Source organism: Pseudophryne corroboree, chromosome 10 (assembly GCF_028390025.1).
Source record: "Pseudophryne corroboree isolate aPseCor3 chromosome 10, aPseCor3.hap2, whole genome shotgun sequence".
Lineage (NCBI taxonomy): Eukaryota > Metazoa > Chordata > Amphibia > Anura > Myobatrachidae > Pseudophryne > Pseudophryne corroboree.
This window is the reverse complement of record NC_086453.1, coordinates 314,372,082-314,385,728: the sequence shown is the minus strand read 5'-3', so window position 1 is coordinate 314,385,728 and position 13,647 is coordinate 314,372,082. Positions and strand designations below refer to the sequence as shown.

The 13,647-nt window shown below is 46.9% G+C and overlaps 1 protein-coding gene across 2 annotated transcripts in view; it reads left to right on the top strand.

Annotated features, from left to right (window-relative positions):
* Window positions 1-13,647, top strand: part of GRIK4 (glutamate ionotropic receptor kainate type subunit 4) — a 356,362-nt gene that overhangs the window by 320,303 nt on the left and 22,412 nt on the right. For both annotated transcript variants that reach the window (XM_063943500.1, XM_063943501.1), the window contains one exon: window positions 1,628-1,853. In XM_063943500.1, coding sequence (XP_063799570.1) covers window positions 1,628-1,853 — 226 coding nt within the window. The remainder of the gene's footprint in view (window positions 1-1,627; window positions 1,854-13,647) is intronic.

The window sequence follows — 13,647 nt, the reverse complement described above, 5'->3', positions numbered from 1 at the left end:
ATAACGCCCACAGTAGTGCCAAACATAATGCCCACAGTAGTAGTGCCCCTGACAATTAATGCCCACAGTAGTAGTGCAACACATAACACCCACAGTAGTAGCACCACGCATAATGCCCACAGAAGTGGTGCTCCTTACACATACAGATGTAGCCATGCTCATTGGTGCCACAATGTGCAGCTGTGGTGTGGCTAAAGTGCCCATGACTGTGTGCGCGTGCATACATAAGCACACACATTAAAGCCTATGGAGCGAACGCCTGGCTAGTAGCAGTGTGGTGCGTTCCCATCATGCCGCGATGCATGCACACGCATCTCGGCAATGATGAGTGTGGCTACATCTGTACGTCCACAGGAGGGGAGAGGGGTGGGGGTGGGTGAATAAGCCAGGGGCGAAGGGGGGTCCGCAGGAAAGCAGCTACCTCCAATGGAGTAGTGCACAGGATGGCAGGGAGGAACAGCAGTGAGGGTAACTCCCAGCAGGACAGGACCACCAAAGAAGATGTGCGGAGCAAGGGACTGTAGAAGCCACCGCGCCCGCTCCCTCCATCGGATAGGCAGCAGGGTTCAGTACCAAGCCACGCTGCCCACAGCCGCAGAGGAGATCCTTAGCGCGGGGGAAGCACACAGAGACCCGCTGATAAGCCATGCTGGAGGGACCACCAGATGTTGAAAGCCGTGCTTCCCGCTGCCTGTCATACAGTGACATGTGCAGCGGCAGCCGGCAGCAACAGCAGGGTAGCAGTATGTGTATGTGTCCTGACATATGTATGTTGTGTGTCCTGACATGTGTATGTGTGTCCTGACGTGTGTATGTGTGTCCTGACGTGTGTATGTGTGTTGTGTGCCCTGACATGTGTGTGTGCTGCTGTTTACTTTTTGGAGCTTTATTTTGGAAGTACATGCAGCCTGCTCAGCATACTCCCCTATATGATCAGTAAACGGTATATCACCTGTCGGTGCGCACTGTATTTCACAAGCACGGCTCTTTCTAACCACAAATAACACTTTTTGCTAAATGATATTTTTGTTACACGCAGTGCTATGATTGTTACGCATATGATCACCATTTTCCCAATTCCAGATTTCCGTAAACCATATTAAATAATATTCCTGCGAGAAATTGGTTACTTTTTCCCCACATAATTAGTAAGAAGGTGTCTGTAAGAGAACACAGATTTTTATAAAGTTCTACAAAATATTTGCAATAGTCTTAAAGTTACATTGCCTAGAGTAAAGCCAGGTACACACTGGGCGATGCTGAAATGCCGGCAATGAATGACTATATCGTTGAACGATATAGCGTTCAACGATATAATGCGTACACACGGAACGTTATCGTTCAACGATACTGATCAGTGACTTAACCATCAGTATTCCCGGACATGCAGCTCAGCCTGACATTGACAGTTTGGGCTGCATGTCAGCTCAATATTGGTGATCGACAAACGACGCGTCGGAGCGTGCAACGTTCTTCCTTACAAATAATACCCCCATACACACTGCACGATATAAGCCTAAAAATAAACGATAACGACATATATGTGTGTACCCGGCTTAAGTCTCTAGACGGCACATGAGAAATAAGTATAGCTAACCCTCAGAGGTGTGCGGTCTTTTCTTATTAGAATTCCCGCTACCAGACCTACCAACGGATGTGGAATTACATGCACTCAAAGCAGCCCAGTGTGTTTGTCAAGAGCACAGAGGAAGGAATCGCCAGAGTGCTGAACTCAAACTACGCCTTTCTGTTGGAGTCCACCATGAACGAGTACTATCGCCAACGCAACTGCAACCTCACTCAGGTTGGAGGACTCCTGGACACAAAGGGCTATGGCATTGGCATGCCTGTAGGTATGTGCGGCATACATAACTTATTGCTTTAACTTAATACTGTGTATGTTGGTGCCAGATTTAATGATATTCAGTGGCCACTGTATTGGGTAGACAAGTACATCTATTTGTTAATGTACATATATAATCAGCCAATCATGTGGCAGCAACTCGGTGCAGATGAGGTTCAGTTGTTGTTTCGATCAAACTCCAGAAAAGGGGTTAGAATTAGAGATGAGCGCCTGAAATTTTTCGGGTTTTGTGTTTTGGTTTTGGGTTCGGTTCCGCGGCCGTGTTTTGGGTTCGAACGCGTTTTGGCAAAACCTCACCGAATTATTTTTGTCGGATTCGGGTGTGTTTTGGATTCGGGTGTTTTTTTCAAAAAACCCTAAAAAACAGCTTAAATCATAGAATTTGGGGGTAATTTTGATCCCAAAGTATTATTAACCTCAAAAAACATAATTTACACTCATTTTCAGCCTATTCTGAACACATCACACCTCACAATATTATTTTTAGTCCTAAAATTTGCACCGAGGTCGCTGTGTGAGTAAGATAAGCGACCCTAGTGGCCGACACAAACACCGGGCCCATCTAGGAGTGGCACTGCAGTGTCACGCAGGATGTCCCTTCCAAAAAACCCTCCCCAAACAGCACATGACGCAAAGAAAAAAAGAGGCGCAATGAGGTAGCTGTGTGAGTAAGATTAGCGACCCTAGTGGCCGACACAAACACCGGGCCCATCTAGGAGTGGCACTGCAGTGTCACGCAGGATGGCCCTTCCAAAAAACCCTCCCCAAACAGCACATGACGCAAAGAAAAAAAGAGGCGCAATGAGGTAGCTGTGTGAGTAAGATTAGCGACCCTAGTGGCCGACACAAACACCGGGCCCATCTAGGAGTGGCACTGCAGTGTCACGCAGGATGGCCCTTCCAAAAAACCCTCCCCAAACAGCACATGACGCAAAGAAAAAAAGAGGCGCAATGAGGTAGCTGACTGTGTGAGTAAGATTAGCGACCCTAGTGGCCGACACAAACACCGGGCACATCTAGGAGTGGCACTGCAGTGTCACGCAGGATGTCCCTTCCAAAAAACCCTCCCCAAACAGCACATGACGCAAAGAAAAAAAGAGGCGCAATGAGGTAGCTGTGTGAGTAAGATTAGCGACCCTAGTGGCCGACACAAACACCGGGCCCATCTAGGAGTGGCACTGCAGTGTCACGCAGGATGTCCCTTCCAAAAAACCCTCCCCAATCAGCACATGATGCAAAGAAAAAGAAAAGAAAAAAGAGGTGCAAGATGGAATTATCCTTGGGCCCTCCCACCCACCCTTATGTTGTATAAACAAAACAGGACATGCACACTTTAACCAACCCATCATTTCAGTGACAGGGTCTGCCACACGACTGTGACTGATATGACGGGTTGGTTTGGACCCCCCCCAAAAAAGAAGCAATTAATCTCTCCTTGCACAAACTGGCTCTACAGAGGCAAGATGTCCACCTCATCTTCACCCTCCGATATATCACCGTGTACATCCCCCTCCTCACAGATTATCAATTCGTCCCCACTGGAATCCACCATCTCAGCTCCCTGTGTACTTTGTGGAGGCAATTGCTGCTGGTCAATGTCTCCGCGGAGGAATTGATTATAATTCATTTTAATGAACATCATCTTCTCCACATTTTCTGGATGTAACCTCGTACGCCGATTGCTGACAAGGTGAGCGGCGGCACTAAACACTCTTTCGGAGTACACACTTGTGGGAGGGCAACTTAGGTAGAATAAAGCCAGTTTGTGCAAGGGCCTCCAAATTGCCTCTTTTTCCTGCCAGTATAAGTACGGACTGTGTGACGTGCCTACTTGGATGCGGTCACTCATATAATCCTCCACCATTCTATCAATGTTGAGAGAATCATATGCAGTGACAGTAGACGACATGTCCGTAATCGTTGTCAGGTCCTTCAGTCCGGACCAGATGTCAGCATCAGCAGTCGCTCCAGACTGCCCTGCATCACCGCCAGCGGGTGGGCTCGGAATTCTGAGCCTTTTCCTCGCACCCCCAGTTGCGGGAGAATGTGAAGGAGGAGATGTTGACAGGTCGCGTTCCGCTTGACTTGACAATTTTGTCACCAGCAGGTCTTTCAACCCCAGCAGACCTGTGTCTGCCGGAAAGAGAGATCCAAGGTAGGCTTTAAATCTAGGATCGAGCACGGTGGCCAAAATGTAGTGCTCTGATTTCAACAGATTGACCACCCGTGAATCCTTGTTAAGCGAATTAAGGGCTGCATCCACAAGTCCCACATGCCTAGCGGAATCGCTCCGTGTTAGCTCCTTCTTCAATGCCTCCAGCTTCTTCTGCAAAAGCCTGATGAGGGGAATGACCTGACTCAGGCTGGCAGTGTCTGAACTGACTTCACGTGTGGCAAGTTCAAAGGGCATCAGAACCTTGCACAACGTTGAAATCATTCTCCACTGCACTTGAGACAGGTGCATTCCATCTCCTATATCGTGCTCAATTGTATAGGCTTGAATGGCCTTTTGCTGCTCCTCCAACCTCTGAAGCATATAGAGGGTTGAATTCCACCTCGTTACCACTTCTTGCTTCAGATGATGGCAGGGCAGGTTCAGTAGTTTTTGGTGGTGCTCCAGTCTTCTGTACGTGGTGCCTGTACGCCGAAAGTGTCCCGCAATTTTTCTGGCCACCGACAGCATCTCTTGCACGCCCCTGTCGTTTTTTAAAAAATTCTGCACCACCAAATTCAAGGTATGTGCAAAACATGGGACGTGCTGGAATTTGCCCATATTTAATGCACACACAATATTGCTGGCGTTGTCCGATGCCACAAATCCACAGGAGAGTCCAATTGGGGTAAGCCATTCCGCGATGATCTTCCTCAGTTGCCGTAAGAGGTTTTCAGCTGTGTGCGTATTCTGGAAAGCGGTGATACAAAGCGTAGCCTGCCTAGGAAAGAGTTGGCGTTTGCGAGATGCTGCTACTGGTGCCGCCGCTGCTGTTCTTGCGGCGGGAGTCCATACATCTACCCAGTGGGCTGTCACAGTCATATAGTCCTGACCCTGCCCTGCTCCACTTGTCCACATGTCCGTGGTTAAGTGGACATTGGGTACAACTGCATTTTTTAGGACACTGGTGAGTCTTTTTCTGACGTCCGTGTACATTCTCGGTATCGCCTGCCTAGAGAAGTGGAACCTAGATGGTATTTGGTAACGGGGGCACACTGCCTCAATAAATTGTCTAGTTCCCTGTGAACTAACGGCGGATACCGGACGCACGTCTAACACCAACATAGTTGTCAAGGACTCAGTTATCCGCTTTGCAGTAGGATGACTGCTGTGATATTTCATCTTCCTCGCAAAGGACTGTTGAACAGTCAATTGCTTACTGGAAGTAGTACAAGTGGGCTTACGACTTCCCCTCTGGGATGACCATCGACTCCCAGCGGCAACAACAGCAGCGCCAGCAGCAGTAGGCGTTACACGCAAGGATGCATCGGAGGAATCCCAGGCAGGAAAGGACTCGTCAGACTTGCCAGTGACATGGCCTGCAGGACTATTGGCATTCCTGGGGAAGGAGGAAATTGACACTGAGGGAGTTGGTGGGGTGGTTTGCGTGAGCTTGGTTACAAGAGGAAGGGATTTACTGGTCAGTGGACTGCTTCCGCTGTCACCCAAAGTTTTTGAACTTGTCACTGACTTATTATGAATGCGCTGCAGGTGACGTATAAGGGAGGATGTTCCGAGGTGGTTAACGTCCTTACCCCTACTTATTACAGCTTGACAAAGGGAACACACGGCTTGACACCTGTTGTCCGCATTTCTGGTGAAATACCTCCACACCGAAGAGCTGATTTTTTTGGTATTTTCACCTGGCATGTCAACGGCCATATTCCTCCCACGGACAACAGGTGTCTCCCCGGGTGCCTGACTTAAACAAACCACCTCACCATCAGAATCCTCCTGGTCAATTTCCTCCCCAGCGCCAGCAACACCCATATCCTCCTCATCCTGGTGTACTTCAACACTGACATCTTCAATCTGACTATCAGGAACTGGACTGCGGGTGCTCCTTCCAGCACTTGCAGGGGGCATGCAAATAGTGGAAGGCGCATGCTCTTCACGTCCAGTGTTGGGAAGGTCAGGCATCGCAAACGACACAATTGGACTCTCCTTGTGGATTTGGGATTTCAAAGAACGCACAGTTCTTTGCGGTGCTTTTGCCAGCTTGAGTCTTTTCAGTTTTCTAGCGAGAGGCTGAGTGCTTCCATCCTCATGTGAAGCTGAACCACTAGCCATGAACATAGGCCAGGGCCTCAGCCGTTCCTTGCCACTCCGTGTGGTAAATGGCATATTGGCAAGTTTACGCTTCTCCTCCGACAATTTTATTTTAGGTTTTGGAGTCCTTTTTTTTCTGATATTTGGTGTTTTGGATTTGACATGCTCTGTACTATGACATTGGGCATCGGCCTTGGCAGACGACGTTGCTGGCATTTCATCGTCTCGGCCATGACTAGTGGCAGCAGCTTCAGCACGAGGTGGAAGTGGATCTTGATCTTTCCCTAATTTTGGAACCTCAACTTTTTTGTTCTCCATATTTTATAGGCAGAACTAAAAGGCACCTCAGGTAAACAATGGAGATGGATGGATTGGATAGTTTACTAGTATACAATTATGGACGGACTGCCACGGTTAGGTGGTATAAAAAAACCACGGTTAGGTGGTATATATTATAATAATAATACAATTATGGATGGACGGACTGCCTGCCGACTGCCGACACAGAGGTAGCCACAGCCGTGAACTACCGCACTGTACACTGGTTGATAAAGAGATAGTAGTATACTCGTAACAACTAGTATGACACTATGACGACGGTATAAAGAATGGAAAAAAAACCACGGTTAGGTGGTATATATTATAATAATAATACAATTATGGATGGACGGACTGCCTGCCGACTGCCGACACAGAGGTAGCCACAGCCGTGAACTACCGCACTGTACACTGGTTGATAAAGAGATAGTAGTATACTCGTAACAACTAGTATGACACTATGACGACGGTATAAAGAATGCAAAAAAAACCACGGTTAGGTGGTATATATTATAATAATAATACAATTATGGATGGACGGACTGCCTGCCGACTGCCGACACAGAGGTAGCCACAGCCGTGAACTACCGCACTGTACACTGGTTGATAAAGAGATAGTAGTATACTCGTAACAACTAGTATGACACTATGACGACGGTATAAAGAATGAAAAAAAAACCACGGTTAGGTGGTATATATTATAATAATAATACAATTATGGATGGACGGACTGCCTGCCGACTGCCGACACAGAGGTAGCCACAGCCGTGAACTACCGCACTGTACACTGGTTGATAAAGAGATAGTAGTATACTCGTAACAATTAGGATGACACTATGACGGTATAAAGAATGAAAAAAAAACCACGGTTAGGTGGTAGGTATATAATAATAAATAATACAATTCTGGTCGGACGGACTGCCTGCCGTGTGCCGACACAGAGGTAGCCACAGCCGTGAACTACCGCACTGTACACTGGTTGATAAAGAGATAGTAGTATACTCGTAACAATTAGGATGACACTATGACGGTATAAAGAATGAAAAAAAAACCACGGTTAGGTGGTAGGTATATAATAATAAATAATACAATTCTGGTCGGACGGACTGCCTGCCGTGTGCCGACACAGAGGTAGCCACAGCCGTGAACTACCGCACTGTACACTGGTTGATAAAGAGATAGTAGTATACTCGTAACAATTAGGATGACACTATGACGGTATAAAGAATGAAAAAAAAACCACGGTTAGGTGGTAGGTATATAATAATAAATAATACAATTCTGGTCGGACGGACTGCCTGCCGTGTGCCGACACAGAGGTAGCCACAGCCGTGAACTACCGCACTGTACACTGGTTGATAAAGAGATAGTAGTATACTCGTAACAATTAGGATGACACTATGACGGTATAAAGAATGAAAAAAAAACCACGGTTAGGTGGTAGGTATATAATAATAAATAATACAATTCTGGTCGGACGGACTGCCTGCCGTGTGCCGACACAGAGGTAGCCACAGCCGTGAACTACCGCACTGTACACTGGTTGATAAAGAGATAGTAGTATACTCGTAACAATTAGGATGACACTATGACGGTATAAAGAATGAAAAAAAAACCACGGTTAGGTGGTAGGTATATAATAATAAATAATACAATTCTGGTCGGACGGACTGCCTGCCGTGTGCCGACACAGAGGTAGCCACAGCCGTGAACTACCGCACTGTACACTGGTTGATAAAGAGATAGTAGTATACTCGTAACAATTAGGATGACACTATGACGGTATAAAGAATGAAAAAAAAACCACGGTTAGGTGGTAGGTATATAATAATAAATAATACAATTCTGGTCGGACGGACTGCCTGCCGTGTGCCGACACAGAGGTAGCCACAGCCGTGAACTACCGCACTGTACACTGGTTGATAAAGAGATAGTAGTATACTCGTAACAATTAGGATGACACTATGACGGTATAAAGAATGAAAAAAAAACCACGGTTAGGTGGTAGGTATATAATAATAAATAATACAATTCTGGTCGGACGGACTGCCTGCCGTGTGCCGACACAGAGGTAGCCACAGCCGTGAACTACCGCACTGTACACTGGTTGATAAAGAGATAGTAGTATACTCGTAACAATTAGGATGACACTATGACGGTATAAAGAATGAAAAAAAAACCACGGTTAGGTGGTAGGTATATAATAATAAATAATACAATTCTGGTCGGACGGACTGCCTGCCGTGTGCCGACACAGAGGTAGCCACAGCCGTGAACTACCGCACTGTACTGTGTCTGCTGCTAATATAGACTGGTTGATATTTAAAGAGATATTAGTAGTATACAACAATACTATACTGGTGGTCAGGCACTGGTCACCACTCCTGCAGCAAAAGTGTGCACTGTTAATTAATATAATTGTACTCCTGGCTCCTGCTAACAACCTGCAGTGCTCCCCAGTCTCCCCCACAATTAATTATAAGCTTTTAATTTATACATTGATGACTGTGCAGCACACTGGGCTGAGCTGAGTGCACACAGACTGAGTCACACTGTGTGACTGACTGTGCTGTGTATCGTTTTTTTTTTCAGGCAGAGAACGGATATAGCAGAGAGAACTGAACGGATATATTATATTAAATAAAAGTTAACTAGCAACTGCACTGGTCACTGACTGTGGTAAACTAACTCTGTCTGCGACTCTGCACAATCTCTCTCTATCTAATCTATCTATCTCTATTCTAATGGCGAGGACGCCAGACACGTCCTCTCCCTATCAATCTCAATGCACGAGTGAAAATGGCGGCGACGCGCGGCTCCTTATATAGAATCCGAGTCTCGCGATAGAATCCGAGCCTCGCGAGAATCCGACAGCGTCATGATGACGTTCGGGCGCGCTCGGGTTAACCGAGCAAGGCGGGAAGATCCGAGTCGCTCGGACCCGTGGAAAAAAAAGTGAAGTTCGTGCGGGTTCGGATTCAAAGAAACCGAACCCGCTCATCTCTAGTTAGAATGTGATCTAAGTGACTTTGACTGTGGAATGGTTCTTGGTGTTAGAGGGGGTGGTTGGAGTACCTCAGAAACCAGCGATCTTCTGGGATTATCTCCGCAACAGTTTTTAGAGTGGTGTGCAAGACTCAAAAACATCCAGCGAGTGTCAGGGCTGCGGGAGAAAATGCATTGCTAATAGAGAGAGGTCAGAGGAGAATGGGCAGACTTCAAGCTGGTGGGAAGGTGACAGTAACTCAAAGAGCCAGGTGTTACAAAAGTTATATGTAGAGGAGCATCTCTGGACACACCTTGGGCTACAGCAGCAGAAGACCACACTCCTGCCAGCTAAGAAAAGGAAACTCAGACTAGAGTGGGCACTGGCTTTGGCTAGACGTGGGCACTGGCTCAGGCTAGAGTGGGCACTGGCTTTGGCTAGAGTGGGCACTGGCTCAGGCTAGAGTGGAAACTGGCTCAGGCTAGAGTGGGCACTGGCTCTGGCTAGAGTGGGCACTGGCTCTGGCTAGAGTGGGCACTGGCTCAGGCTAGAGTGGGCACTGGAAAACAAAAAGGAAAGAGAAAAAAGAAAGACTCTGTGGGGTATATTTACAAAGATTCGTGTTTTTGCTGTTTTGAAGGGTGTTTGAACTCGAATGGTATCGGGTGCATTTTACTGCAACTTTTTGAATCCTGATACGATCATTCACTAAGCTGCCGACTTTTCCCAATTCGTATTTTCCGATGTCGATGTGATTCGTAATGTTAGGCAGTGTTTTACGGGAGTGATGAGTAAAACACTGCCTGACAAAACACAAGTAATCCCGGCAGGATCTGTGAGATCCATGCAGGGCTTCATTGTGTACCTTAAAAAGGTGTTTAAAGTCGTTAAAAATCAGAAAAAAATTGCGTGGGGTCCCCCCTCCTAAGCACAACCAGCCTCGGGCTCTTTGAGCTGGTCCTGGTTGACAGAATATGGGGGGAAAAATGACAGGGGTTCCCCCATATTTCATCAACCAGCACCGGGCTCTGCGCCTGGTCCTGGTTCCAAAAATATGGGGGACAAAAAGCGTAGGGGTCCCCCGTATTTTTTAAACCAGCACCGGGCTCCACTAGCCAGGTACATAATGCCACAGCCGGGGGACACTTTTATACTGGTCCCTGCGGCCCTGGCATTACATACCCAACTAGTTGACCGAAAGTAACCTCACCGCTGACCGCAAAGTTCCCACCATTGGCTACAATGGAGCGCATAGGCGCAACATTGTATCTCTGCCGTGTGCTGCCTCACAGACACTACAGGAGCACACAGCCAATCAGGAGAGTGCCACGACGTAGCGCTCCCTGATTGGCTGAAGGGACCCTCTTTGACAGGAGTCAGGGGGGGTCCTGGCAGTCGGGGAAAGGGGTCTCATGTGTAAACATGGGATCCCTTTCAGTGCGTGGTCGGGTTTCCGTTTTTTTGTTTTGCCAAGTACGTGGATTATACTTTGGACACAATCTACACTGGATTATGTGAGTATAATTTTTTTTACAGGTCCCCCAAGGATTCTACATGGAGAAGAGGACCGAGCCTTGTGGGAACATAGGTAAGTATGTATGTATGGAGGTGTGCATGTATGTAATAAACTTATACTTTCATAGTGTGTGTGTCCTGTTTTTTGGGGGGTATTTTTTTAGTAGTAGTACTACAGGTACCAGCGGGCCAGGTTTTCCACCGCATGCTGGTACTTGTGGTTCTCCAAGTACCAGCTTGCGGGGGAGGCTTGCTGGGACTTGTAGTACTGCTACTAAAAACAATATTCAAATTTTTTACACATGGCTATCAGCCCCCCATCCGCCGCCCTTGGATGGGGGGGGACAGCCTCGGGCTTCACCCCTGGCCCTTGGGTGGCTGGAGGGGGGGGACCCCTTGATTTAAGGGGTTCCCACTCCTCCAGGGTACCCCGGCCAGGGTGACTAGTTGGGTACGTAATGCCAGGGCCGCAGGGACCAGTATAAAAGTGTCCCCCGGCTGTGGCATTATGTACCTGGCTAGTGGAGCCCGGTGCTGGTTTAAAAAATACGGGGGACCCCTACGCTTTTTGTCCCCCGTATTTTTGGAACCAGGACCAGGCGCAGAGCCCAGTGCTGGTTGATGAAATATGGGGGAACCCCTGTCATTTTTTTTACCATATTTTGTCAACCAGGAGAGCCCGAGGCTGATTATGCTTAGGAGGGGGGACCCCACGCAATTTTTTTTTCTGTTTTTACACTAAACAGACCCTTTCCCATAGATAACCTTGCACAGATCTCACTGATCCGTGCATGGTTATCCAAACTCGACTGGAAAAACAGGTCTATTTTTTTGCTGCTTTTTTTAACGAATCGAAAAAAAACAGACCCGCACTTGAGCACTCAGAGACTAACACCCAAATACGAATGAATAGTGAATGCCCGTATTGTATGAAATAACAGCCGCGTTTGACCGATGGTCTATTCATTCGTATTTCTGAACTTTGCCAATCAAACCATTACAAATAGACCAGCCACTGCCGAGTTTTCTGCTTAGTGAATTCCCGGAATGGGACTTAGAAAAAAAAAAACACAAATCGGCAAAACTCGGATTTTTAGTAAATACTGACCTGTGTTGGGGCACTCTTATGATTGTAGTCAGACAGTAAAACTTAACTTTTAATTCAATATTAAAATAATGAGATTAAACAGCACACTACTTCAGCGGGTTGTTTTATGTACATTTGCAAATTACCAATTTTTTTTGCATAATTAAAACCACATAATCTGAGTTATCATTGGTAGTAAATAACTGCGTAGGTGAAAATATTTGACTTAATAAATAATTATTCGAATGACTCGGTCTATACTTAATATCTCAAGACAGGTTAATTATCCCCACAGGGTTCTTTGTTCAGCGGTCTCTATAGTTGCAAGTAATTCATTAATATTGTCACTCTCAAAGGTACAGGTCATAGATCTCAGTGAGTTAAAATGTTGCCTATATGAGTACTTAAGCACCTGCTGCTCTACGTTGAGACAGTGGTGTTACCACAAGGCTTTTTAATTCAAAGGGTTAGTACCTCCTTAAGGTCTGACCATCAAACAGACATTGGTTACAAAGCCTATATCTCACAATGCCCCTTATAGAAGGGGGGCTATTAGTATCTGGTATCCTCTTTGTTGTGGGGGTTCGTAATACCTAAAACAAGTCCATATCACATATCCCTCGTATTTCTATAAAGACGGTCTTTAATAGAGTGTCCAGGTAGACACTGAAAATTAGATCGAAAATAGATGGTAGGTGGGTAGTTTCCTTCTGCTGTTCAGCATATAGGTTTACTGCACCTGGTATTCATTGCGGGTCTCCCCATCAATTACTTACCAGGCCTACCAGAGATTGGCTTCCAAGATCAGATGAGATTGGCCTTATCCTGTGGAGTATGGCAGTAATCTTTGCTGAGTGGGCACTGGCTCAGGCTAGAGTGGGCACTGGCTCTGGATAGAGTGGGCACTGGCTCTGGCTAGAGTGGGCACTGGCTCTGGCTAGAGTGGGCACTGGCTCTGGCTAGAGTGAGCATTGGCTCTGGCTAGAGTGGGCACTGGCTCTGGCTAGAGTGGGCACTGGTTCTGACTAGAGTGCTCACTGGCTCTGGCTAGAGTGGGCATTGGCTCTGGCTAGAGTGGGCATTGGCTCTGGCTAGAGTGGGCATTGACTCTGGCTAGAGTGGGCATTGGCTCTGGCTAGAGTGGGCATTGGCTCTGGCTAGAGTGGGCACTGGCTCAGGCTAGAGTGGGTACTGGCACAAGTGGGCATTGGCTCAGGCTAGAGTGGGTACTGGCTCAGGCTAGCGTGGGCACTGGCTCAGGCTAGAGTAGGTACTGGCACAAGTGGGCATTGGCTCAGGCTAGAGTGGGCACTGGCTCAGGCTAGAGTGGGCACTGGCTCTGGCTAGAGTGGGCATTGGCTCAGGTTAGAGTGGGCACTGGCTCAGACTAGAGTGGGCACTGGCTCAGGCTAGAGTGGACACTTAAATTGTATGTTGTTTTATATTATTATTGAGATACATGCATATGGTCTTCTATATTTGACTTTTATGATTCTGTGTTTAGAGTTGTCTTTTGAAACTAAAAATTATGCAAAAAAATAAAAACCATATAAAAGAAGAAAAAAAAATTGGTTTCATGTGTCTTCGCCCAGTTTGTTTCCTAACATTAAGCATAA